This window comes from Apus apus, chromosome 3, assembly GCF_020740795.1.
Source record: "Apus apus isolate bApuApu2 chromosome 3, bApuApu2.pri.cur, whole genome shotgun sequence".
NCBI lineage: Eukaryota > Metazoa > Chordata > Aves > Apodiformes > Apodidae > Apus > Apus apus.
In genome coordinates, this window is record NC_067284.1 from 78,629,860 (window position 1) to 78,657,846 (window position 27,987).

Below are 27,987 nucleotides of genomic sequence, written 5' to 3' on the forward strand. Positions count from 1 at the left end.
CAGTGAAAGCTGCTGGAACTTTGCCATTAACTTCACTAGGCCCAAAGTATTCCTGTCTTGTCTCCAATTCCTTAAAATCAGTGTATATTCAAGAGGGTCCTCCCTGCTTAGAGTATGTCCTTAAAATCTCAGGAAGGAAACCAAATTGGAAAAGTCAACTGAATTAAGATAGTAGAACTGATCTGCCCCTTGATCCCGTATTTCTGCAACTCTACTGCAGTCTGTTTTATCACAGCAGAAAAAAAAACTTCGTGTTTTGGTGAGGCCATGTACTAAATCACAGAAACATAGCAATAGCAATGTTGTTGTGTTTTTTTTTATTGTATTGCACAAAATAGCTATGCAATCCATGTAGGTACTGTATTAAAGGATCCACATTTCCCCAAACATTGGCTGTTGCAGCACACATCACAAGCATTGTGAATAACCAAGTGCCTTCTTCCAAAATTAAAATAATCAGTTGTAAATTTTAAGCATGTGTGGCAATAAATGAAAAAAAAAAGCAAGGACTATCAATACATATTTCTTTTTCAAACACACAGATACACAATTTTCAGAAGAGCACCAACAATGCCAAGCAACTATTTTGATGAGATACTCTATGTGTAGGGCCTGCAGAAAAAAGCCAATATGCACACAAAAAATATATTTCAACTTTTAAAATAATTTAACCGTAATATCTTGCATGTGTCACTTGTTTACAACATATCATTTCATATACAATGTCAGGCCCAAGCCTCAATTTCTGTAAATTTGTGCATACTCATTTCAAGCAGCTGAGACTCTGGACCAGGTGTTCAAGCAGAAAAAGCGTTCAAATTGCTAACATCTGAATACAGAGTGGTAGTATGAGACTAAGAAAGTAGTTACAGTGAAGGTATAACAGAAATACTACTATGGAAAATGAAGAAAAACACTGTCAAACCCTCAAACACAAAGTTCTAGAAAGAGGCCTACATGTAAAGTGATGTTGTAATAATTTATAACAGTGAATAATATCAGTCTCCTTTCTGACACTTCTAGATTCTCATATATTCAGAAGCCCTTAGAAGTGAACTAACCAAATGTCACAATCGGCATCATCCTCAAACTCTGTTTCTTCAGTTTCTGATCATTAATACTGGTACTTAAAAACATTTTATATTTGCTGAAAACTGTTATTAAAATTAACCTTCCTGCTATGAGAATTTAGTGTCATAAAAATCATGAAAAACAATAGGTAAAAAAATAGCAATTTAAGAATATTTTTAGAAAACCCGTCAAACAACTGCAAATACAGCTGATTTTTAAGTGTCTCTACTTTTTAGCCATGTTTTTTGCTTGCTTGCTCATTTAAGTGAATAATTTGTAAAGAAGCAAGGGAGTACCAGTTCTAAGATTTATTCTTGTCCATTACATTGAGGACCTCATCCAAAAGTGATGGTCCCAAGTCAAGTTGCAGTGAGAGAAGAGAGCCTGCAAGATCTGAAATGGATTCTTCTGACTTAGTCTTTGTCTTGGTTAGTTCACATGAAAGTTGGCTGTCATCAAATAAATCAACTGTTTGCCATTCAGTGCATCGTTCAGAAAAGCTGGATGAGTGACTGTCTGTACCATTAGTAAAATGTGAGGAACCATTTTGCTCCCATATATCATCTTTGTATGTTTCTTCATCCTCCATCTGTTGACTTTTCTCCTGCAATTTTTCTTCTATTACTGGCTCACAGCTAAGCCTAGGATTTCTTGATGACCTGATGGATTCTTGCTTTGAATTAAATGTCACTGGTGACAATAAGGGCAACGTAAGGGCTTGAGAACCCCCAATGGCAGGAAGGGAAATAGCATTTTTGAGCACTGGTGATGGAGTTTCTGTAAACATGGATTCAGAAGTGCTGTTTGCCCTTAAAAATTCGTTGTGGCCACCAGGCTGGCTAACTCTGGTTTCTCCTTCATTTCCAGGCAATAGCTCATAATTGCCCTGCAAAAAGGAGATGTCTCCAAAAACATCATGTTGTCCCTCTTTTCCAATGTGTATGGTATGACGAAAATCTCCAAGTGGTGGACTGATCATATCAGGAGACAAGATATCCCTTAGTTTGAACTTCTTCCCTTTCTTATTGTTAGCAGCTTTCAAGTAGATGGGAGTCTTGGCTGGCATCTTGCTTGTAGTTTCTAGGAGAGGAAGTTACTTTTAAAAAAAAAAAAAAAAAAAAAAAGGAGGGGAGGGAGAAGACTTTTATGAAGTCAGTTGTTCTCAGGACACCTTCAGTGTTATCAACATTACATCATCCTCTTGAACCACTCTTACACATGAAGTCCCTTTCTTCTGATGCAGAGAACTGTGTGGTATGTGAAGGTAAATGTCTCCCACTGTAGATCTTTCCAAGGTGGAGCACAAGTATCAGGTCAGTTGGCAACCAAACACCCTGCTGCTTCCAGAACCAAAGAAAACCTGCATGGGATACAAAATCAGGTTATCATTAATTTATCTTTCATGGTTCATTCACTTTTGGGTTTTTTTAAAAAACAAACCAACCAAACAAAAAAAAAACCCAAAACCCACACAAACCAAAAAACATTAGTAATGGTACTGACAGTTCCAGCTTGAAGATTAGCTTTATGATGTTGCTTCCCTTCATTAAGCAGGATAAAAGAGTTTAGATTAACAAGGGCTAGCTACCCTCTTTCTGACTTCATAGCATTTTTTTAAATCAGAGTCACTTAGACACAGTTGCTGATCAAAATTCTTTTGATAAATATCACTATCTCAATATTTCTTCTTATTCTGGCATTCAAAATGCTGGCCTTTGAGAACACACGCAGAAATACATTTATAACATTCAACAACACAAATTTTTTTGTAGACCCAGGAAGGCTGACAGCGTCATTCAGGAAACCTTTTAGGAAATATAGTAGACCACCTTGGATGTGAGAACTTCAGGTACCCCCATCTAGTGCTGGAACTCTCACAAACTCTCACTAATAACATTTTTGATAAATATGTCAATTCAAAAGTATAGTTTTAATTACTTGAAAAAAGGGCTAGTCTAGGTATTTACACCTAGTTAGAAACATCCAAATGCAGGTGTTTTAGAAGAGATGGATTCTTGTGACTACAATCTTTAGACTTTAGGAATTATTCAGAGCAAGTAGTTATAGACTGTAGCTCATTAATTACGTAGGCCGTGTGGCCACAGTGACTCAGAGTTGCTCTGTGCAACCAAAGCCCTGTGCACTGTTCGCAACAGCGTTTGCAAACATCTTCCCATTAAAATAAAGTCTCTGAAAAGCCTGATAAAGCAGTCCACAAGTGGTAACAGGCTATTGGGTCAACAAGATCTGGAAAGACATTCTTATTTTATGTTTTAATGGTGTATTTCTTCCTCACAGTACCAGTTCCTGACTCTTGAGCAATCTCAGAAAGAAATGCATTTTTCTCCTGGACATTTTTGTTCTTCCCCTATTCAGTCCATGGAACACGAGAGCAACACAGGTCACTTCTCCTCACCAGAATATTCAGCCCCAAATCTTTCACACTGTCCATCACCATCCTAACCTTGCAAATGACCTTGCAGTTTCTGCACAGAAAGGCTGTTCCATTCAGTAAGTGAGGGAAAGCTGTCTGTAACAAGGGCTGCTCTCCCTGCCCTTTATCCGCATCCCAGCAGATATATTCGTTCATCAAATTAAGCCCAGTAAGAATCACCAGTTTTAAAACTTTGTACTGTATGGCTATACAGACAGATTGTCATGAAGTATTTAAGCATTTTCACAAATCCTTTAACGTGAGTAATTAGTTCCTACAGTGGGGTACTTAACTGTGCATCACAAGGGGAGCTGGGAGTATAGCCAGGACAGTATTGTGGTTTTTTTTATTACCACTAGACACCGTTGAAAAGCCCTCCCCCCAAAAGTACTGCAGATACAAACAGATGAAAGCTGTCATATACAATAAACTTGATGTTTTATAAGTTATGAGGACATTTAAGTTCAATTTTGAAAATATTATTTGATTGCATCAATCGGTTAAAAGCACTTCAAAGCTTCCTTCTACACAACAAAATGGAAATTCATTAGGATCTACAGAATACTAGGAGCTTCACATTACATACCAAAACTCCACCACCTAACCTCCATGTCAATACTGTAAGATACAAAAATAAATCCTAAATAAGTTCTCTATTTGTGTCACACCCAGTGGCAACAGAACTGATAAGTCAACTAAATTACCCTTCAGTTTTAATTTTTCAGTTTTAATTTTTCAGTTTAGTGAAAAATTCACTAGATTGTTTCCCCCTCCCATTATCATTCTACCCAAGCAACCATTTAGCTAAACAAAATGTCCTCCAACTCTAAAGCTGAGTGGTGGGTTGTTCTGTGTTCATCTAGTGAACTTAGCTCCACCTCACTTCTCAGAAATAACAGGCAGAATTCCCCCTTATCGAAATTCCTCATTCTTTCAGATCTTTTAATATGGAATGAATGGCAATGTAGTGTCACTGTGGTCCAAAGTCATGCCTGTGGGTCATTAGTTTAAAAATAAACAACAAATCCTAGTTTGTTCAAAGCCTTCATGGCTTCCACCGGTTTGAATGTGTATAAAGACCATTATCACCAAACTCCACAAGGAGATTTCGAAGAAAGCTGAAGGACACAAAGGAACATCTGACAACTTTCATGTGAATAATGCATTTTGATACAGAAAAGGAGCACTATTTTATTTAGCTCATAGCTCAGGGGGAAAAAATGCAAAATCCCAAAATAGAGCAATCTTTTGGGCATCCAGACCTCCTTTAGTTGTTGCATTATGAGAGAGCCCCAGTAAGGGGCAGTGTAAAACCACACTATCTCAGAGGATGCTGCAGGAGTCTCTGGTGCCAGGAATTACAATCCCTTTCTGTACAGCAGTCCCTCAATTTGTGAAGGCCTTGCCTTCCATTTGGCCAGTGCAAGAGTCTTTACATTGAAGACAAGCACAGCTGCATGCTTACTGCAAGCATCGTATGCTTTGCTGCAAACAAAGGCTACCATTGCTCCAGATTTCACTAGCCACTCTCTTGAATAATCTGCAAATTACACCTTCTAAATAAAATATAAGGGTACTCTCCTCAATGGATAGGCTTTCCATGTACAGCATAACACAGGCTTTCAGAGCAACTGTACTTTGTTTCTGCATACCTATATTCTTTGTCCACTACTGCCCAAAGGAATAGAGACTTTAAGCTACTTTGAACAGCTGAAATATATAATAAATCTGAAAGTATTCACTTAGCCTAAAATACTTTCATTACTCACATTTCATTTACGATTAAATATGGAAGAACCTATATCAATACATAACTTGTGGTTTTAAAAAGTAGCTCTTTTAATAAGAAAAAATAAACCAACTTTGACAAATGAAGAAAGGCTTGACAAAGCTAAGCCTCCAGCTCAACTCCTGCAAAACTAAAAAATTAGTCCACAAAATTTCCACAAGACCCTTACACACTCCTTGAATACAGCAAGATTTAATGAAATCACTGGTAGACACAGGCTAAGAGAAGGGACAGAACATATCTCAATCTTGACACCAGAGCACACAGTAAAGTTCAGCTTGTCTTAAAATGAGACTTTTTTCTGATCTTTCTGCTAAAAGAGTCTCTGTTTTGACCAATTTCAACTCAGTAACTAAGCAAATGTATAACCAACCTAGAAAGCTGAATGATAAATTGTCAGAAAACCACATGCATAACTAGAGGTCCACAGCGCCAGACTGCCAGGCTAAGGAGGACCTTAATTTAAGAGAAAAACAAGATGAAAGGATTTTTCTTCCAGTTGAAGAGATATCCCTCTCTTAACAAGATCAAAGTATGAGCCAAGCAAGAGAAACATCAGCCTAGTGAAAAATAAAGTTTTAGTTTGGCTGTAACACTTGCTCATTTTCATTCCTATCACTTCAGACTCTCATGTAAGTGTTTTGCTTGGTAACAAAGAGTAATATTTTCATAGGCACTTTCCATCTGCCTTGCAAACCTTATGTCCACTCAGCAATCATCACCTTCCACACAGCTCAGTTTTCCATGGATGCCTCAGCTTACTCCACAGTCAGTTTTAAAAGGACTGACTATCAGCACGTATCTCAACAACTAAGCTTACAAATGCAGAGACAAATAAGGGTCAAGGTACAAAATTTTGTTAGTGACCTAGATCCTTAAGCAATGTCCTAGGCAAAAAAATAATAGGAAGCAAATCCTGTTTCCACAGAGCAGGACCAGAAGCAAGTGTGTGCCCTGGAAAGCCTGTAGGCTTTCTACAGGACTACCCCCTGCAAGGGCTTTGCCTTACACATTATTGGCTGGAAACACATGAACTTCAGATAAACCCATTTCCAGAGCATCATGTAAAATAGCATTGAATTATCTTGTGGAGTAAGTCACTAGGAGAAAACAGTTTGTACATTATTTTCCAAATGAGAATACAGTAACACAGCAAAAAACTGTTGAGAATGTCCTCGTCAATGTTGATACCTTCGCTATGCCTGAAACAACATCAGTGCAAACCATATTTTTATTGTTTTTGTAACAAGGGCTTGAACATTGTTTAGTCACAGTTCCTGAATGGAGGTAAAACAAACTCCCAGTAATCAAGTCTTCAAGAAAAGTAGCAGATGATGCACCACAGAGCTTACCTCTCACGTTCCTGTGAACGTAGGTGTCTATATCAACTGACAGCCTCTGAAGACAAGAAGCCAGAAGTCTCTCCACTTCTAGACCAGGCCACCAGTGAGCCTCTGCTTACAGAGCCACCCTCTTCTGAGGAGCTTTAACCAAATCAGGCAGTAACACTTCTCCCTCCGGATTACTCATTTAAATTTACCTTGTTTACAAAGAGGCCCAGTCTTTGAATTAATCTGTATTAAAGTCAACTTCCCTGATCAGATTAGAAGTCCTCGCCCCTTTGTTTCTACCTCCATCAAAGAATTTGCACCTTTCTGATTAAAGATACAGTTAATTATTTTATGAAAACAATCGGGCTAGTCACACTTAAGTTCAACTTATTTTCTAAAACTGCACTCAACCTACTTTCCTAGAGCAAATCTAACCTATTTTATCCCATAGTCACATATACTTTTTAGAAAATGAGGTAAAAGAAATTCCCAATCTTTCCCACAGCTACAGAAACACAAGTTAGGAGGGGGCCCTGTGATGCAGTTGATTTATTTCTCCATCCTCCTGCAAGATCCAGATGCCCTCTGCCAGTTCTGGAAGATGTTTGTCCGCCCTCTTAAAATTCCCCACAGGTGCAGACTGCACACATTCATTTCCTTCACAGAGGCTAGTTATCAGAGAAAACGCACCTACAGTCTCCCCTGCTCCAGTCTGGACCCTGATGAATAATACAGTTCATTGTTTTATGCATTCTACTTCTCATTTCAGTATTTTCTTGTTCAGAAATAAACACAAATATTTCAACCTTTCAATGCAGATCATGTCTTCTAGAGCTCAGATACCTTCCCTTCCCAACCACCTTTACTGGTCTTCCTCACCTTGGCTCAAATCTTTGCAAACACAATATTCAAGCTGAGATCTCAATTTCTCTGTTAATAGAGTGTCCGCATTTTTCTTTCAGTGTCACAAAATTGTTCACCTATGTTTAGTTTGTGGTCCAGTAAAACACTAGCTCCTTTAGTGAGGAGCTGCCATCTAGCCAGTTATTCTACATCTTTTTCTTGACTATGCCCCTGTAGCAAAGCCTCCATACTCGCTGCATTTTATTAATTTCAAGTACTTAAAATGGTCAGGATCACTTTGAATTTTAATTTTGGCCTCTACAGAACACAGGCTTAGCATCATCTGCAGGTGTAATGAGCATGCACTAAAAAATAATCCATGAAAATATTGTATAGTAACAGAGATGGAAGATAGCCCTGCAGAGTTTCATCTGACATATCTTTCCAGATGAGTAATAGCTAAATACTCCAAGGTACTGATGCTTGAAGCAGCCCGAATTCCTGAAACAACTGTCTGCTCAGAAGTAAGGAAATGTGAATATGCTCTATCATACAGATATAATAATGAATGACAAGGAAGGCTTGGAAAACTTCAGCGTACACTAGATATGGAAAAATACTAAAAACAACCCAACAATATTAATTCAGTGTTCAAGGGCAAGTTGGATGGGGCTTTGCGCAAGCTGGTGTAGTGGGGGGTGTCCCTGCCCATGCAGGGAGGTTGTAACTACATGGTCTTCAAGGTCCCTTCCAACTAAAACCATTCTATGATTCTATAATTCTATGATTAACAATAATCTTTGAACCTTGAAAGTGAAAGGGATATCTAAGACAAATCATATAAAGGTACATTTTCTCCTCCCTTGCTATAAACACTTTTAATCATGTAAATCAAAGATAAATAGTACACTAGCTGAACAGTCCACCTGACGAAGTGTTGTTCATTGTCATTAAGTGTAAGCACAGACAGAGACAGGCTTTGTAGTGTCTATCCAGGTATTTTCTATTTCTCCAGCACCCTCTTCTTTTTCTCCTCGAAAAGCCAGGTTCATGAATGAATTAAAACCAAGTTCTTGAAATTATTTTTAATTGTTGACTGTTTTAAATTTTGCCACCTTTCCCTCCATAGTACCCTTTCAAATGGATCAAGCTGGAGTAAATCATATTAACCAGGGAACACCTTCAATTTTATACCATTAAAGCACTTGTGAGGTATTTCACATTTATTTAAGAGTTTTCACTTTAGCTTGTCAGAAAAAGAAATAAACGAAAGCCAATCTGGTTTGGAAAAAAATAATTTTTACAGATCATTGTATCCTTCAAGCAGTTGTACCAGCACATCAGGAAGAAGCTGCTGAAGTTATCTGATTTGGGGCTGCTAATTTGAGCAGCTGGCCCAAGTCTCCAGTTATTATTTTTTTCTCTATCAGTCTGAGATTACAAAGGGCTTTTATCAACCAAGAACCTTCATCACTGTTGAGGTACTTAAATACTAACCAACTTGTTTCTCAGTCATACTTTTTGATCGAAGTGAACAGGGGGAATTCCTCATGTGGTGATGGTGGGAGAGCAATTTTAAGCCTTCAAATACTTCTCTCTCTCCTCCTTTGAACCTTCTCCAATTTTCCAACATCCTTTTCAGAGCAGATCAGAATTAGTGACAACATTTCAATATCGCTCCCCCTAACAGCATACACAGAGATAAAAATCACTTTCTTCCCATCGTTGCTGCCTTGTTTATAAACAAGATCATATTTCTGTTTTTATCCTCCCCATCTTACAACAGAAATTTTCCTGTATTTACAGGGTAGCATTACATTACAAACCACTTAGGAGTTCTTGTGCTGGGAAAACAAAAACAGGTTATCCAAGCAGAATAAGCTATATTGGCAAAAGCAGGTAACTGTTACTACTGCCATTTTTTTTTTTTTGTTCAGAGTGGGCATCCCCATTCTGTTTTTTAGGGTGAAGATACACATATATTCATTAAATTCACAAATTTTCTGGAACAGCCAATGCTGGTGCTCTTATTACACTGTTTGTCTAGTAATCTGCTATTATTTGGGGAGGGAGAGGGAAAGAGGGGGATGGGAGGGGGTGCTTTCCAAGCTATCATTCTCAAGCAAATAAGCTAGATTTATATTATTTAGGATAAGCAAGGCAGTATCTCAGAGAAAACATTTCATGTGAATGAGCCCATACTATCAATCGATAAATCACTTGAGATTTCTCCATCTTCCTCAATATATGTCCTCACCAAAACTCCCTCACCTGCAAATTTGTACTACAACAGTTTTATATTTATTTGCAGGCTGCTCATAAAAATACTACGCAGCCCAATGCTGTAAAAAGAGATCTCTTTATTATTTAAATATAATATTTATTATTTAAATAGAGATATACCCCTCTGATGCTGACTTCTTTCTGGTGTTTATACTGAGACTCTAAATGTTTTTCATACATGCTTTGTTGACACTGCAGAGCACTAATGTTTTAAAATTTTGGCTGTGATGCAATATTATGTCTTACAGAGTCTGATCTTTTTTATATGCTTTTGACCACTCATTAGAATGTCTTAAATAACTGTCTTTTTTTTTTTTTTAGCAAGCAAATTTTTTTTCACCTTGAACAGTTTTAGGTCATAGCTTCCTTTTCAGCTCTCAAAAGTTAGCATCTTCTCTGGAATAATAAAAAACTGTTTTATATTCCTCTCTTCTCCAGAGACAGGCATTTGATGAGCTCACTGTATTCTGTAGTTCAGCTCCATGGACTGAAACAGTTCTTTATTACCTTTTTCTTCACATAGTTGCCCGTTACATTAGTACATGCAGATTTAATACCACATAGTACAGTTTTTCCATTGGCTTCCAAAAACTGGGTGACTGCAAGACCATGCAGATTTAGGCATAAGCGCACACACATCAGTATAAAGTCTCACACCTTACCTCATGCAGCCAGTGAAGGCCAGTTTATGCCAAGTCAGACAAACTGCACTGAAGCAGTCACCCATTTCCTCCTGCAAAGCCAGCAGACCAAATGACCAAACAGGTGGGGACCATAAACCCGTAAGCTACAAGATGGAGAAGCTTAAAAACTTGTCCCTCAGTTTTCTTAAGCCAAAGAAAAACTTTTGAGAAATGGGGCAAAAAAAATCCCTACAACCTGAGCCTATGTGCCACTAAAAGACTGGATAACTGCTCTGGTTGAAATCTCATCTGACAAGGGAGAAGGGATGAACAGTTTTTAGCCAGAGCAGCTCTTTGACACAGCTCAAGGCACGTTCACAGTAAGTGCTGGTATTTCCACGTGGAAGAACTTGGGAAGATGTGGATTGAGGCAGGCAGTACTGCCCCTTTTGATGTCAGCCAGCACTCCTATCAGTTTAAGTGCATCACCAGTCCACGCCCTTTGTAATTCTGAGCGGGTTAGCACAGACGGCTTCCCCTTTTGACACAGAGGGCGTAGTTCCCCAACCCGGCTCTGCTCTCAAAGCTGGTTTAAGAAGTTCCCACCCTGGATTCCTCACTCCTCGCTGCTGGTTCCTGGTTCTGCAGTGCAGTTCCTTGTACCCTCCGTAGGCAGCCAGACCTACAAGCCTGACTGCAAACCCATCATAGCAGCAATTCTCCCCACTGACTCAGTTTACAGTAAAGGCTTACCAACAGCTGCAGTGTGACTGATGGCAACGCTTCAAGAGAGTTCAAGCCCAATATAACTACTGCTGTCAGACAGGAATTCTCCCCTTCCCCCCTACCATGTGCACACACTTGTTCCCTTATAAACCAGTTCAGCACACTGAACTGGGTGAAAACTAACTAGGAAAGGGGTGTAAGATCACAAGGCTAGGAGTGAGACCAATACTTTCAGCTGTAACAAGTCACATGAATAGCTCAGCTACCTCATGAAACACTCTTAGAGAGGAAGGAGGTCTGGCAGAAGGGACAGGCAATTTTTAACTAACTCTTCTGCAAGAAAAAACGTCCATGGAATTACAGCCAGATTTTATTGACTTCTGAGGCAAAAACGGTTTGGTAGCTCCACTAGCTTCTGCCTTAGGGTTTCCAAAGTAGCTGTCATATTGAAATTCAGTTTTTCCAGCTATCTTAAGAATTTTTTTATTAAAAAAAAAAAAAAAGACCCCTAACATTTCTTTTAACTGGTAGTTCCTGACAACTATCTAAAGGCAATCTAAAATAAAAGCATTTAACCAAAAAACCCTATCCTGAACCCCCTATCTCCAATTCTCAAATACCCTTCATCTCCAAATCAAATATTATTTATCATCTCCTTAAAACTCAAAAGTGACATAGGCATATTATAATCACAAGTTCTCCTGTTATTCAGTTCTCAAAGCATTTCACTTGAAATAAATATTTACCATCTTGAAGTGGCTGATAAATCAGGTTTAAAACAAACTTGAAGGCCAGAGATCCCTCTGTATGCAAAGGCTAACAGTGAGGTAGAGGTACAAAGCTACAGAAAAAAAACACAGAATTTGTTTGTTTTATTACATAAAAAGCAGATTAATCCTCTGCTCGGTGGCAGTTCTTCTGCCTCCTTTAGAGAGTTGAATGGTCATCAAGGTGAGATCAAAGAGCATGGGGTTGGGGTAGATGGAAGAAAGTAAATCCTTCAATGGATTAGAAAAATCTTCATGGATTTTCTTCTTTGGTCCAACTCGTGCCCTTTTTAAGGGACAGGGATGAAACCACAGAGTAAACAGGAGTTCTAAAATGTTTTTATCAATATGCAATTCAAAGTAGATTGTTAATATGTAACTTTTATCATCCTTATATGAAACAAAAGAAAAAAAAAAACAACAAACAAAAAACAAATTACATCTTCACTGTGAGTTTCAACTATACTCCTAAAAAAACCATCTCTACTATTTGAAGGCACCATTTAAGCAAAGGTAAGAATCTGGAAGAATAAATGACAACTGAAAGACATGTCATATTCCAGCTCTGCAGCATGTCTGTGACACTCGTGACATGCCTCAGCTGGTAGGGACACATCTCACTGGGACAGCAGTGCAGGAGCCTCCACTTCCTCCCAAAATCTCTTTGCAACACACCCTCGGTTCTAGTAACTTGAGTTGCTTGTACTAAAATGATCAGACTTCTTTTTTTTCTGGAATATATCAAATAGTATCAGAATGCATTTACTCTCCATGCCAGCAAGTCATTTTCACATACTGCTCTTAAAACAAGGCAGAGCTAATCAGTTTAATTTGAAAGAAGTTTATATTTCTGTGCAGCACTTGGACAGGAGTATACTGTCTGAATATTCAGAGTGGCATGGTGGCAATTCAGTGATACAGCAAGCTGACTGATTAGCAGCTGATATTTCTTTCAAACTCTAAACCCCATGTATTTAATTATACTGTCTGAAATACTGCTGTCTCTAAATCCCACTAAAGCTACCTTCTCAACACTCAGGTTTTTACCTCAGCCAGTACTCAGCACATACCTTCCCATTACTGCAGCCATATTTCAAAAGATAAGTACAGCTCTAAGACACAGCTTAAGCCAAATGGTGACATCAGAGCATCTGTATGTATATAGAGGACAGTGGACCTCAAGCTTGCATGTGCAGGCAACATGACAGAATAATTGAGTGGGTCAGGCATGTATGCTGTATCCAATGAACCCAAACAGCCCTAATGTGTTGCAAGTCAAGTCCTGCCTTTTGCATCTTTCTGGAAAAGCATTTTGCCAGATGCTCATGTTCCCTCTGCACTCTGCAGGGGCTCCTGCTCAAAACTTTGCCTCGAGACTGCAAGAGAACATAAATCCTTCTGTTTAAAGGTCAATATTTCAAAGTGCTCCAAAATGGACATTTTGTTTTCAGAAGTAGTGTCAAGGGAAAGAATATTGGCGGCAAAAGGAAAACTTTTAGTAGGCAGTCACATTAGGGTAATGTAATCATGACTCACGCTCCTCACCCATTTCCTGACTTGGGCTCTGCATGATCAAAAGAAAACCAGGCACAGAAATGCTGCCGCTCGTTAATGTTAGCTGGCCTGAAAGGATTACAGAAAACAAACTCATTGCAGAGTATCCTATTTAAAGCCTGTCACAAACTGACACTGACAAACACAGTGGTGTAATACCACGCTCAACCAAACCAATAACTTGCCTCTGTTGTGAGAAACGAGTTCTCCTATCAGAACAAACCCTCTCACACACCTTAAATACTAAATCTTCAGGGTGTGTACGGAGAGGGTGGGGAATACCAATTGCTAGTTGGTCTCTAAGTACAAGATGTGTGCCTGTTCCGAAGCGCATCACAACAAACTCAGACTGCTGTAAAACTACTACCACCTCCCCATAAAGGCTGTAAAAGAACACACATACAAGCCAAAGCATGAGCTGGGCCTAAGAAGCTAACACCTTACAAGAAAGACACTGCAAGAGGCAGCTTCTGCCTCAGTGTTCAATCCTGTTGGGCAGCCTGAGTGAAGCATGTGCTTAATGATGCAAATTGGTGTTCATTTGTATAGAGTTCTTCAGTAGAAAACGATTTTCAGATCCTTGTTGGGACCTTGGTCACATTTAATTTGTTCCAAAACCCACATTAATGAAAACCCCAAAATTAATCAGATATTTCAAAAGAAACAAGGCTAGAATTTAAGTAATGCAGATGACAACATGCAGCTGCACCTCTCTGCAGCCCTCACAGGTCAAATAGGGCTAAGTTGACTCTTCTCCCTCCTACCTCAGTAGCAAAGCCCTGCATTTGCAGGTCCTTTTGCTCCCCTTTACAAATTTGAAATAGCTGCTAAACATGTTCCTGGGCACCAGGACCATAGCTACTTCTGACAAAGGACATCAAAGGGGAAAGAAACCCTAAAGTTGACCACTAAATCTATAACCCAGTGCCAAAATCCTTGTCCGCAGAATTAAGGCTGATCAGCAGTGGCACTCCACTGGCAGGATATGGAGGAGACCTATACCAGGTGACTGACAGCCAAATTGCACCCAAATTAAACCACAGTGTGGCTTTTCAGTAGAACCTCATCTTGCCTCTTAGAAATCTCAAACATTTTGCCCCTCACATCATGCAGAGCACTGGGAGACAGGTAGGAGAAACAGTTGCACAAGGCAAAATGTTTAGATCTGGCTAAACCAACATTAGCTAAATACACTAAGCCTATACTTCATTTAGGTTGCACTAATTACTCCAGAGTTGAGAGAAGCTCATTCTGAAACAGACCAGACATAAGCCAAGGCCTTACACTGCATTGTGACACTCACTGCTAGACTGTTAACTCTGCTTGATCATTGCATGCCTTGTTTATACAGCACTACAGCCCATAAGTGAGGTGCAGCAATCCCTTCAGGCATGGATGCATCTCTCTACTGACCAAGAATGAGTTGTTATCAGATGCTCCAAGTCATTCATGTACCACTTCACACAGCTGGTATGGAAGGCAGTGGGGTGTAGGCAGCCAAATAAATTCAAGGACCTACTTTCCTCTGTAAAGGGCACATTTATTTACCTAATCCTTTAATAAGTAGGTAAGATGAACTTCTGCCTTTACTGAAGGATATTTAAAGCAAATTTCCAACAAGCCCCAGGGAATCAGAATTCAAGTAATGGGAGGAGTGATATGTTGCTTAGTGTGGTTTACCATCCTTCAGAAATTTAAGAAAAGGTGAAAAGTTGTAGAGCCCAGGACAGACACCTGCAGTGCTGACAAAACCCTCTGTTCATACACTACAAAAAAAAACCCCAAAACAACACCAAAACAAAACAAATGAAAATAAAACACAACAGCTATGAAAAAACCCCCCACCAACTCAGAAAACTGATGTAAAGATGGTCAGAATCCAAGCCACACAATTGGCCAGGTATTCCTGATCTCCTTAGTGTAGGCAAGGGGAGCAGAAATTGGGTGCAAATCCAAAATATACCCAGAACAAAAATCCCCCATATAATACTGTAACAATGCATTAGGATTGCATTAATTTAAGGCACAATGTGGCACTCTCTTATCTTGTAAAAATCCATACTGAGAGCTTCTTGAGAAGCTTCAGCAAGCAACACACTTCAGGTCCCTGAATTACAGGAGAACACATGGCCAACAGAGACAGTACACTCAATAAATTGAAGAGGGAACTTCCAGATGATCTCTGTGTTGCTCCTTCAGTATTGGAGCAGAAGAAATTAATGGATAATGTAAGGCCTGTTCCATAGACTCTTTGGATGTAGCTCACATGGGAAGGAACAGAAGTATCTTAACCAAAATACTCTGAATCACAGTCTCAGCAAAAGGCACATACAGTAGCTTCTACAAGGAAGATGGTATTACCAAACTGGCATTCCTTCTTTCCTCTGTATGTGGGTGCTACCTGGATTCACCAGAGGAATCCTCCTGGCTACAGAAGCAGCGGTGCTGCATATTTGGGCTCTGAGAGAGGAGCACAAGGAAATCTTACCGGAGGGAAATTGTTAAACTGTTCACCAACAGCTACAAAGATCCATGTTAGAAATAGTTCACAACATCCCTATTGCTACAATCCTATGCATTTTAAGTTAAATCACATCCTTGGGGAAAACAGGATTTTGTTGTTGTTTTGTTTAAGTTTTCTCAGAACACTACAATAATTCAAATTAAATATACCCACTTTCTTTAACAAAAATCCTGCCCAGACATTGCTGTTAAACTCTTGCCATTCCTGAAAAGACCATAATCCTTTCACTTTAGAGAATAAATGTGGGAAGGCAGAGACAATTTAGCATGGGAAGAGAAGAAAGGCTCAAACAACAATGAACTGAAAAAAAAAATCTACCTAATCAGTAAACCAAATACAAGTCACCAGGATCCCAGGTGAGTTGCTGCTGATTAAGAAAGTTCACACCTCCCAAAGTGTTTCAGACTGTCTGAGGCAGGCAGTTTCCCCCAGGGTGCCAACAAAGGCCTAAAGAGAATTACATCTTAAAACGAAATTTCCAATTTTAAAAACAAAAATAGTGTGAATATCTGCAAAATCCAGAGAGACTCTTAATCTGCCTTGCATTTTGGCTGTTACATTCCCAGTGACTTATTATCCAACAAGATGAACTGAGAGCTGTTTTAGAACTTGATTAAGCCTAACAAATAATAAAGCTTCCTTCATACCTCTTGCTATTCACCTTTATTACACTGGAGAAGATACAGAAAATTTTCTTCTTTGTTTTTGCAGACACTGAAATATCCTTCTTGGGCTTTCCACTGAAAGGCTGTCATTTACTAGGCACCTGGAAATAGCCATTTGCTCCTTGGTCAAAAATTCCTGGCCTCACCAGAGTGCAACAAAGAGTTTACCAATTAAACAAACATCTTGGTACATATGCTGCATTTGGAAAGCAACAACCCTTCATTCCAAAAAATACAATGAACTCCTATTTCTGTTATTTTTGCTAGAATATTCCAATATTAAATGCAAGAAGCAAGAATGAAACAAAATTAACATGTCAATACACTTTAGCAGTTGCCAGCTACTAATGACACCTTTTTAATAGCTTAAAAAAACCCCTCGTATTGACTTTTCAAGTAACTTCATTCGCATCTTTCTCTTTCTCCACTGATGAAATTACTGCTGAGAATTACCGAAAGCTGTAACTACTGTGAACCAGATCAGAAGCATGACTCTTGCTTTACTAAACACATGACAAGATAACAAAACCAATAAATCTGCAATGGAAGGATAGGTCTGTACAACACACCATATACACAGCTCCTCTTCTGCCCAGTACATCCATTTAAAATAAAAAGAATATTATTTTTTCCTTTCACGGGTCTTAAGAGTAGATCAAGTATGACTTCTTATACACTAGCTTAATATGCCTGATTTCGCAGGAGTTTCTCCTTGTTTGTACAACGTAAAAGGTAATGTCACTTCCAAGTCATACTGATGTTACAAGATGTTAGAAACAGAAGTTGTGGCATTTTTTTCTATGGGTGTTTGGACTTCTGTCAGCTTTCTGCTCAGCAGGAGGACTTTCAACCTGCATTGCCAGTGGATGCATTTAAAACTCTTTGCCTTCAATTAACCCATTTCAGTCGGGGAATTACCCTAAAATGATCTGCACTGGAGAACTGGTGATGTGGGGGAAGAGAGGAAAATTAACTGGTGGATAATGAAAATGAGAGGAAGAAAGAGATCTTGATTAGCTGATATCTGAATACCAGCAAGCCACGGGAGTTTTAACGGTAGCTAAAGTCACGCATGCAAGATTAAAACAATAAGAATAATTTTGCAGGTCAGAAGGTGTAATCAGCTGAACCTGATACTCTTGTGATGTAGTCCTAAGGGGCTACTGCAATTCCCTGCGGCATAAGAGGCCTCTGATAAGGGAAAGGGGAGGTTCAGTAAGTCTGTATTTGACCATCACCACACCCAGTCCCAGTAGCCACAATTCTGAGAGGATGCCACTAAAAAAACAGTTTCTGAAGAGCTACAAGACTGATACTATCACTTTTGTTTGCTAGACTGAAGCTAGACAAAGCAAGGTAAGAAAGAAAAATATACCTTTTTGTAACATCAAGAGCAATTTACCAAAGCCTGTGGCAGATTTTCTATTATTTGGATTTTCATCTAAAATGAAAAAAAAGAATTCTAAAAGATTCCCATTGTCTAATTAAAACAATTCAGACAGAGCCGGGAATCAAACTAATACAGAACTGGGTAAATATTCAGGAAAGGCCTACAGCTTGTCATAGTCTGGTTCCAAATGGTCTGTTCTGGCTTTTATCATTCAAGATAGGAAAAGAATATTTCCCTAAATATGTAACATTTCCTCAAGAATTAAATATTTTGGAAAGCACTTTTATCTAGGGAAAGCAATACTAAATTTTTAGTCTTTTTGTCCACAGATTATGTTTTCTTGGCCATCAAGATGATTAGGAAGGTTGAAAGGGCAAATCTCCCGGAAGTTATCAAAACAGAGCTCTCATCCAAACTGTTTTGTTTGGAAAGTTCTTGCATTTCAGCACAAAACAGAAGGGGGGAAAAAAAGGTATCTATGCTTGATACTACTTCAAATCCTGCATGGAGAACTAAATACATTCTTTCCTGTCAAACTGCCATGAACAGTTTGAGATCTGCAGGCTTTAAAAGCTGTTTCTCCTCTGATGCTGTCCCACCAGAAGGACATATGTTTCACAGCACCTTAGCTTATTCAAAGTGAAAAAGGAATACTAAACCTTTTGAAACACAACTTTCTAACAAGGGTATCTCAAATCCAGGACCAAGCTAAATCCAATGTCTTCACTCAGATACTCACTTCAGACACTCAGTTTTGAAGAAGCACAACAAATAGATGAGATGTGGCTTCATTCACTTTAGCTCAAGAGAAACTGACATATTTTTTTAATTTTCCAATACTCTATAATTTATTTTTAAGCCACTTCTCTTAAATATTGTTACTGCTGTAAAACTTGACTCTGGCACCACATTTGTATTTTCAGGATATTAACTAAAGAACTACAAACTTTGAAATTCAGAAATCCCAGTAACAAGTGACAGCTACCTTGTCAGATGGTCTGAAAGAACACACTGAACCAGAACACCTGAAAAATAATTGATTACCATTTCAGACAAGGATCTTCAGTGTACACACATACACAGAGACAGTTGCTGCTACTTTTGCAGCTACCATGCTATTTTCTTAAAGAGCATACACACGATTTCTTAGATGATGCCTTTTTTATCATGTCCACTTACCCCTCAGATGTCTTGGAAGCTTCAGTTTTTCAGTGTTTTTATAACTATGAGACTGATATTGAAGCCAAGATTTTCTGTCCTTTGCAGCAATCTGCATGTGTTTGTTTACTGGGAGGATTAGACAGAGGTGGGACAATTTTAACAGAAATTGTTAAATTGTTTCTCTAATGAGACAAAACAAAATTATGTATTTCTACTGCCTTGCTCCACCATAATGCCCTTTAATCCTATGCATACACCAACCATCAAAAATCCACAGCCTTGCTGAAAACTTCTGGCACTTCTGTACTTTTAAAGCTAGTCTTGACATTCAAATTTGTATCTGGGAACGTGTATTTTCCTGTCACTCTGAATTACCAGAATGGTAAATTTTAAGGTGTCTTAATTATATCATTTTTGCAAGATTCAGTAGCTTTGTGTCTGCCAGCTAACATCTTCCAGAATTCCCTCTATTAAAAACACTGCCCCTCCTGCTTACATTGCTTCATTTCCACAAACTACTCAGTAAGAAGGAATAACCATCAACCCAAATTCAGGAAGGACAGAACCTCTGCATAAGAGCTAGGGATGTGGAAGCAGGAGATGGAGGACAGTCGAAGTAGGGAAAGAATTTACTATTACACACAAATGCAAGGGAGAAAGACGTAAGCAGGCTTGATGCAGGAGAATTAGCAATAGGAATTAACTTCATGTTTAGAATGCTCATTTGGGCATTGAAGCCTGCTTCTTTCCTTGAAGAATTTTCAAGCTTTTTGCAGATTATATCTCTGTATTTTCAGAGATTACATGTGAAGATTTACATTTCAATTGATACACTGTTCTTACCAAAGGCAGTATCAAAAAACTTCCAACTTTGCTGTTGTTGCTTCCATTATACGCTACCCATCCCTTCCTCCTATAAGGTTGTCAGCACATACCCCTGCAATCCAGCTGTTATACCATGCCACAAAATACATTATTTACAATGCATATTCCTCTGCCAAAGTACAGTCACCATTGTAGTCTCAGTGTAAAATAACTACGTGAAGTTAAATCTCAGACAAAAAATCTGAAACCTGTTGGCAGCATAAACTACTTGATTGTTAACTGTTTTTGTTTGGAGTGGTGAGTTTTATTTTTATCCTCACAAATTCCTTTAGGAACTCCTACAGATTCCTAACCTACTTGGGCTCTTGCTATTGTAACTTTTCTTCTTTGGGACTAGAAATAATTTTTAAGAGAGCTGTACAGCCTGCTCTGCCATAAAAGGAATGATTTTGTTATCTTTGCTGTTGTCTTTAGTGGATCTTGTCTAAAAGACTGGAGACTGAGAAGGGGACTGATCATGCCTGAGGATGCATAATATAGAAAAAGCCAGAAGAAAAATAGCCTCCCTCCCCACTAAAATTATACCATGCAAGTGACGAAGAGATATAGAGGAACAAAGCAGCTGCCATACAAATTAATGGTCTGCTTAGTCCACTATCTTGCTCCTAACAATAGATTTTCTAGTCAGTCTGTATGACTTCTCTTAACGCTAGTTACTTTGCATCTCATTGACAAGAAACAAATTAGAGCAAAAATCAACATTAACAATCCAACCTTAATGATTAAGGTTTTCTCCAGACTGAGTGGATTCTAACATCTACTTTAGGCAAGATGACTAAACTGAGCCACGTGTTGCTATAAATTTATATTATTGTAGCGTCACAAGCTAGGTATCTATTATATTAAGAATTATGCAGACATAAAATGACAACAATGAAATTGCTCTTCAGTTGTTGCAGATTTTGGGGCAGAGAATACTCTTAGCTTTGTAATAGAACTGTAACTGTTGTAAGCAGCACCTCTCTCCTGTTTCTTGTTTCCACTCCAAGTCTTTGGACTGGAGTAAACGACAATTTCATATGCTATATATATATAGTCTATGTGAGGACACACCGCTCCATTCTTTACCTCCACATTCCCATCTGGTTTTTAAACTTCCATGCAGAAAAGACTCCCAGATACACTGCATCTTACCCTCTTATGAACTGTGGTTATTCTTCCAAGGTCATCTGCTAGGGAGCCACGAGCAAGCAAAGAACCAGCTTAAACTTTATGAAGAGCAGTAATCTTTTGTATCTGGAGCGGGAACATGAGAGATTCATCTGACATGCAGGAAAATCAATGGCACTATTCTTTTCTTGTCCTTTTTTTCACTCACCATGTAGCTCTTCTACTGTTCAAGTCCTCCTTAAACCCCTAACATTATCTGTAGGAGCTCCGTATCCTTAAAAGAAGGGAACATCAAAGACTACTACACAGCCACATACCATCCTCCCAGTGAATACAAGCAAGTCAAGCTAAAGCTAAAGGAAAGTGCCTTTGAAAGGACCACAGCACTGGGCAGAAATGGTATGGCTGGCCTGTGCATCAAACAAAAAAGGCACAACCTGCATCTTCTTTTTCCTTCACTCTTTCTATGGCCCATGCAGCTTCTAGTGTCAGAGACGCTTTTGTTTTTAATCTTAGTGGTTACAGAAACATGTACTCACAAAAAATCAAGGAGTCACTTTAATGCTTCAAATGACAGGGAGGTTGGAAAATTAAAATTAAGCTATCATTTGAAATTTGAACATAGAGAAAATTGACCTAACCATTCATTAGGGATAAATTTTAACCAAACTGATACTATGCTTTAATTCCCAGGTGACAGTTTATGAAATAATCTAAAAATAATGACCAAAAAGTAATACCAATGACCATTCCCTGACAGAATTAATAATTAAAAGCAGTGGCAAGAGTGCCCGAACAAGATGCTGCACCTTAACAGTGGTCCATCATATTGAAAACAGTGTATTTATGGTGTGCATCTCAGGCAGAGAAAGAGGAGAGAAAAAAAATCCAAAACTTTGACCATAAGGTACATCACATCTTGGACTAATCTTTGCATGAGTTTCAGATATAGTTTACCCAATCACATAAGTAAACAGAATTAAAGTCAAAGTAAATCAAAGTAGACAGTGAATCTCATTAACTGAGACAAAAAGGTAAAAATAGAAGTTTCTAGAAAGTATTTGGAACTTGATGAAAAAGATACATGTAAACACACACTATTTAGGTTTACTTAACTAGAACTGGAGATACAAACAGAAGGTAGACACAGTAGAACTTGTTTCTGATCACAGTACCTTGATAAATACACTCTAAAAGGTTAGATTTAGTAAGTAGTAGAAACAAGAAGAACATCAAAAAAATGTTCCGGTATCACAAGGATTATTTTTAAGGTTCTAAATGGTTAAAGTATTGTCTTTTCTAAAATGTCAAAGCTTTCCTAATGAGAATAATCCATTAGTGATGCTGTACACTTCTTAGCAATATAAATGAAATAAGGGGGAAAATAAACAAAAAGGCAACTGTGGGGAACTTCTCCTTGTGAAGACCATGACAGAGAGCTCTGCTGGCTAGAAAGTTAGTTTCACAACCTCTTTGGAGAAATGCTTCATAGGTGCTGACTGTGGTGGCAGCAAAGCACCTTTGATCTTCCTTGTAGAGTATCACTAAGAATCCTGTACCCCATAATTAGAAATATCCTATGCAGAACACTAAGGCTTCGAAGTCTCAAAGAATGCAAAGTTAGGAAATCCCAAGCTTGTATTACTTGTGCAACCATTATTTGGTACCTTCACCACCTGCACGTGTTGCCCAGCACCACCCAAAAAAACTATAACAGAGGAGGACCTTCAGCTTTAGCCCAGAATTTCAAACAGAACCTCTCTTTCTATTACTTTTCACCCCATTCACCCTCTTGTTTGAGGCAAGAGTGCTATGAGAAATAAGTTTACTATAATGCACTTCTATATGTACCACCATTTTCTACAGGCATTTTCCAATTTGTGGTTACTTGCTTATGCCTTTGTATCAGGCTTCAGGTTTTTGAGTCTGTTGGACTTTACTGTTATGCTGTACAGACTTTTCTAAAAAGTTAATTGGCAGAAAAAAAAAATAATTCCAGACTAACAGTTTGGTTTTGTTTACTATTTTCATGGTAGTATTCTAGTATTCTAGAAAAATACCCACACATATGGAATAAAGGCTCAGTACCTGTTTCCTTTGCTGAAGGTATGGTACAAGTGTTCAGATACACACAAAAATTTTTACAGCAAAACAGAACTAGACTAGAAACATCTAGTATTTCAAAGGGACAGAATAAATAAAAAAATATTAAAATACATCAAGCCCTACATTTTAGACCTTTCCAGCAAAGGCATTAAGAAGTACTTATTTTTAGAAAGTTCTTTACAGATTAATAAAAAAAAAAATCATTGCCATCTAAATGCATCTAAACAACTTTGCAGAGACCTGACTAAGCAAGTCGTTTCAGCACTTGTATCTCTATAGAAGGTCAGCTGCTGTTTACACATAACCACAGAAAAGTTCACTTAACTCATTCAGAATGAGCCCCAGCACAATAACTCACTGTATCAGTCCATTTAATTTCTTATCGAAGTTGTTCCCTGCTGACCTTTATGATAGAAATCAAAGCAGTGCATCAGACTTGGTGAGCTTTGTTCTGTTGTTCAGTGGAAATAAACAACATTAACGCAACATTTACATAGTTAGTTGCATGATGTGTGGGAACACATGGTGGGAGTTGAAACCCTTATTGTGGCTCCCTAGCATTCATGAGATACTACGAGTCAGTCACCAAGTATTGCACAACTCGCATTATTTCAAAGATAAGTGTAACTGTATTTCAAACTACTTTCCCTAAATATACATTTCAGTAAAATGGTCTGACGTAAAGAGCTACTCTAGTCACGAAGATACGATTTAGTTTGAGTATGCAACCCTCACTTTGACGTTTTCAGAGCTTTAGGTATTGAAAAGCGCTACTCGAATGTAGGATCACTCTGCAAACAGCCTGCGAATGGCTTATGTCTCACCTTTAAAAAAGGAGTAAAACACATTCAGCAGTGCCATAGCCTCTCAGAAGAAAAATCTCACAGTTGCTTACAAAAATTAACTAACTCTGCTCTGCTTAACTAGTGGCAGAACCAGAAGACAAACATTTGTTTCTACATCTGACTTGTTTAATCTATTAATGTCAACGAAACCCAAGTAAAGGTATAAAAGTATCTTGTCACCCTAGCCAACCCCGTTCGTTTGTAATCACCTAATTTTATCTTGGCAGTGTGCTTTCTGAAGCTTTACTGCGTCTTGATTTAACCCTTAAACTATGAGGAAGTCTTGTCAGCCAGTTCCAGCTGCTCCTGTTGCACTCATCATCCTGGCAGTCCCCGTGCTGGACCAGTATCTTTGTTTAATAACATTATGAATGTAAATACAGACCATACCGTTTTGTGAGCTATGATTATCTTCATTAATGCCACCCAGAGATCTTTCTTATATAACGTAGCACTAGTAATATATCTCTTCTTCAGCATTAACTTTACCTGAGCTTGTACTCGGTGGTTGCACCTCACTCTGCCATGCTGCTTCACACAAAACCCTGCGTCGTGTAGGTGGTGCCTCAAAGCCCCTCTCACTGCTCTACCCAGACACATCCATCAGCACTAGCTAACTGCTTCCAGTGCCCAGTAACTGCTCTGCTTTGCAATGAGATGAGATAATTTAAAAGCAGTCCCCCAGCCAACACCTGATGGAAGGAGGATGAACTGGTCAGAGAGCACCTCTGAGAGCAGCCTCACTGGCAAGAAGTGAAGGAGAACTTGATGGCAAATTCTGCATGGCAGAGGAAAATTTCTATTTAAATGCTAGCTCCCTCTCCTATCCCAAATTATTTCTCAAGACTTGGGCAGAGGACCAGAATTTCTTCTGTAAGAAGTCATCTAGCTTAGAAGACTATAAACTACAGCAGCATACCTAATTATGAAAAGCTGAGAGCAAAGCATGTTTTGCCATGAACTATGGCTTTCTTTGGTTACAGTAAAGCTGATATAAGTGGTTTGGAACAGATTTAGACACCTCTTTGAAGTCAAAATTACACTGAGCCACAGCAGTCAAATAGGGATGGTGCAGAGCCACGCTGCCTCAGGGAAAGCGTGGCTCTGGGATGCCTCTTAGGTGATACCCATCTCTTTCCTTCCCAAAATTCACCCAGGCCACCTCCTGATGTTTCCAACTGACTTTACCGATCACAGAAGAGAGACCACAGAGGTAGTTTCTGCAGCTTGATACTTCTGTGGATACACAAGGTGCTCCTGAGAGAAGAGTAACTGATTATCTTCAGTGTGAGGAGGAGACAGGCCCCATTGTTTCCTTCTCAGACACCGCTGGCTTATGCTGAGTCTGGGACAAATCTTTCCCTTCAATACTAACCTACCGACTGAAGAACCTGCTCAGTTCCTCTCCTCTGCATGCTGTAATAAAAAACAAATGTGCAAAGCAAGGAGTGCCCTGAACATAGTTTTTCTCCTACTTTTCTGAAGGCTTCTGCTGAAAGACTATTTTTAACATGCCATAGAGCTAAAGCAAATTGTAATGCTAAAAAAGGCTGGACCCTTTTAGTACAAGATACTTTAAAAATAAATCCTTGCGACAACAGTCACCTGCTGATAAATGCTTTTATGTTTAGCCAGCTGCTAAGAAGCCACATCTGTCACTTCTTGCTTCCACAAACGTGCTTTCCTTTTCTGTAGGGAAGGAGAAAATTTTGCTCCTGGAATTGCACTGAGTATCATGATGCCTTTTTTGGTATCTCTGTCATTCCTCTACATATCTGAACCACTGCACATGGATTATAAGATTTCTGGTACTCTGCATCTTAAGAATTGTTCAGCTTTAGATTTTCATATCTTAGAGCCTCTGATTTTTCCTCCCCCAGCCTCCGTACTTTGCTGAACAATGTTACACCTTTATAGCCTGCATGTAACTGAAAATAATGGTCTATGCATGAGAAATCTCACTCCCGGGAGCTCTCCTTGCCTCCCTCCCCCAGATATTATTCAAAGGAAAAAAAAAAGGATCAGGATTACATTTGTAACATTCAATATTTCATAAGAAGCCCTCTTCCTATTTTTGAAACATAACAACAATCTGGAGTGACGCAAGTCCTAAATTAATTACTTCCTCTATTTTGGTCTCTTTTTAATTCCAACAGAAAACAAACCAAGTCCCTCTTATTAATCTACTGCCCGCATTTCTTCATTCAGCAACCCAATACATATTTTTCTTTGACTTCCCGACTTTCTGCCCGGCTGGCCCGCATCCCACCGGGCCGCTCGGTTTCACCCCAGCCCCGTCCGGCCCGGGGCGCAGCCCCGCTGCGCAGCCAGCGGTGGCGCGACAAGCGCACGGGTATTTTTAAACCCTGGCAGAAAGGCGCAGCTGAAGGAGGCATCCCGCACGCACATACACACATACACACACACACACACAAAATAATAAAAAATGCCCGCGCTGTTTCGGGGTGATGTAGGTATGACTTCTGCTTCCAAGACAGGACGTCAAATCAAGTATGTCAAAATACGCAGGGGAAGAAAATGTAAAGCTATTGTAAGGGGGGAATTTCAGCTCGGAATTTCAGTGATGTAGAAACACTCCGAGACGGTCTTAGCAATGCGATCGCTCCGGCACAAATTCCCCAAGCAGCCAAACACGGCGATTAATGGACGCTCTCCCAAGCCACCCCGAAATGCCTCCCGTCCCTCGCTGCCTCCCGCCCCGTCCCCCGACCGGGCGCGGCGCGACCCCGCCGCCGCTCCACAGGATAAGCGAGAGGGGCCGTGCCAAGCCTCTCGCCGTCCCCCGGCCGCGCAGCCCCGCGGTGGGAGCGCGCCCCGCTCCGCGCACACGCCGCTCCCCGACTTACGGCGCGGCCGGCTGCTCCCTCGCCGCTCCTCCCTCCGCAGCTCCCTCCCTCCCTCCCGCCGGTGCGGAGCTGGGAGGGCAGCGGGGCCACCTCAGCGCGACGCGGGGCGAGCGCGGCGGCACCTGCGAGCGCCTGTCAGTGCGCGGGCGGCGGCGGCAGCGCCGGTGTGCGGGGCCGCGGGCGGCAGCCGCGGGGAGGCGGCGCTGCCGGCGGGGCTGCGGCGGGAGGGCGGGCTGCAGGGAAATCCTGGCTCCGCGGAGCGCCGCCTGGGAGGCGGGCAGGGGAGCCGCGTAACAACCACGATGACAAGAAAGGGGTTTTGCCCCCTCCCCCCCCCCATCCCCCCTCCTTTTTGTTTCTTTCAGCTCGTTGCGGGGAGCGCCGGGAGGCCACCCCACCCCCGGCAATGTCCCGCTGCAGCCCTCGGGTTGGCAGCGCCTTCCTCCCCTCCTCCCCACACCGAGCACAGCCTCCTTTCAGAGGTGCTTAAATAGCTGATGATTTTTCACCCAAACCGTCTTCCCCCTCACCTCGGTGCCCCGGTCCGTCAGGGTTGAGGCTTTCAGCCCTCTCTCCGCAGCAGCGCCCGCCGCGCTCATTCATTCTTGCCTTTCTTCCATTATTCACGCGTTTTTAAGGAGCGCTCCAGCTTTCGTGAGTGCACGGGCTGCGATTTGCCGGTGACCGGCAAACACCGGCAGAGCCGGCGGGGCGCAGGGGCGTCTCCCCCCGCCCAGCGGCGGGGCCGGAGCGGGGCAGCAGCGCGGAGGGGCTGCGCGGGTCGCGGAGTATCCGGCGTTCCCTCCGAGGGACCAGCGGGGGCCAAGAGCCGTTTGACGACAGATTTAAGGGCACCTGCCCATCTTTTTTTAGACAAGTGAAACTGCCTTGCCCAGAACGTGAAAGGGCTCACAATAGCTGTTGGCAGTCCAGCAGATTACTGACTAGGAAGCCCATAAATACTGAGCAGATGTTATTTTTTTTACAAGTTCCGTGGTTAATCCAGGTAGAGA

The 27,987-nt window shown here is 40.3% G+C and overlaps 1 protein-coding gene across 4 annotated transcripts; it reads right to left on the reverse strand.

Moving 5' to 3' along the window:
* Positions 1-300: 300 nt before the first annotated feature.
* CDC42EP3 (CDC42 effector protein 3) lies at positions 301-27,786 on the reverse strand. Of its 4 annotated transcripts, XM_051614958.1 has the most exons (3): positions 26,975-27,184; positions 10,414-10,484; positions 301-2,431 (listed from the first exon to the last, which is right to left on the reverse strand). In XM_051614958.1, exon 3 carries the CDS (start codon positions 2,135-2,137, stop codon positions 1,373-1,375), a length of 765 nt encoding a protein of 254 aa, XP_051470918.1. In that variant the 5' UTR covers positions 2,138-2,431; positions 10,414-10,484; positions 26,975-27,184; the 3' UTR covers positions 301-1,372. The 4 variants fall into 4 exon arrangements, with proteins under 4 accessions (XP_051470918.1, XP_051470916.1, XP_051470915.1 ...); XM_051614956.1 differs by lacking the exons at positions 10,414-10,484; positions 26,975-27,184 and adding an exon at positions 27,505-27,786; XM_051614955.1 differs by lacking the exon at positions 10,414-10,484.
* Between the last annotated feature and the right edge of the window lie 201 nt (positions 27,787-27,987).

Bases quoted from the DNA above. Each gene is read 5' to 3' on its own strand.
- CDC42EP3 (XM_051614956.1), bottom strand. From the start codon at position 2,137: ATGCCAGCCAAGACTCCCATCTACTTGAAAGCTGCTAACAATAAGAAA.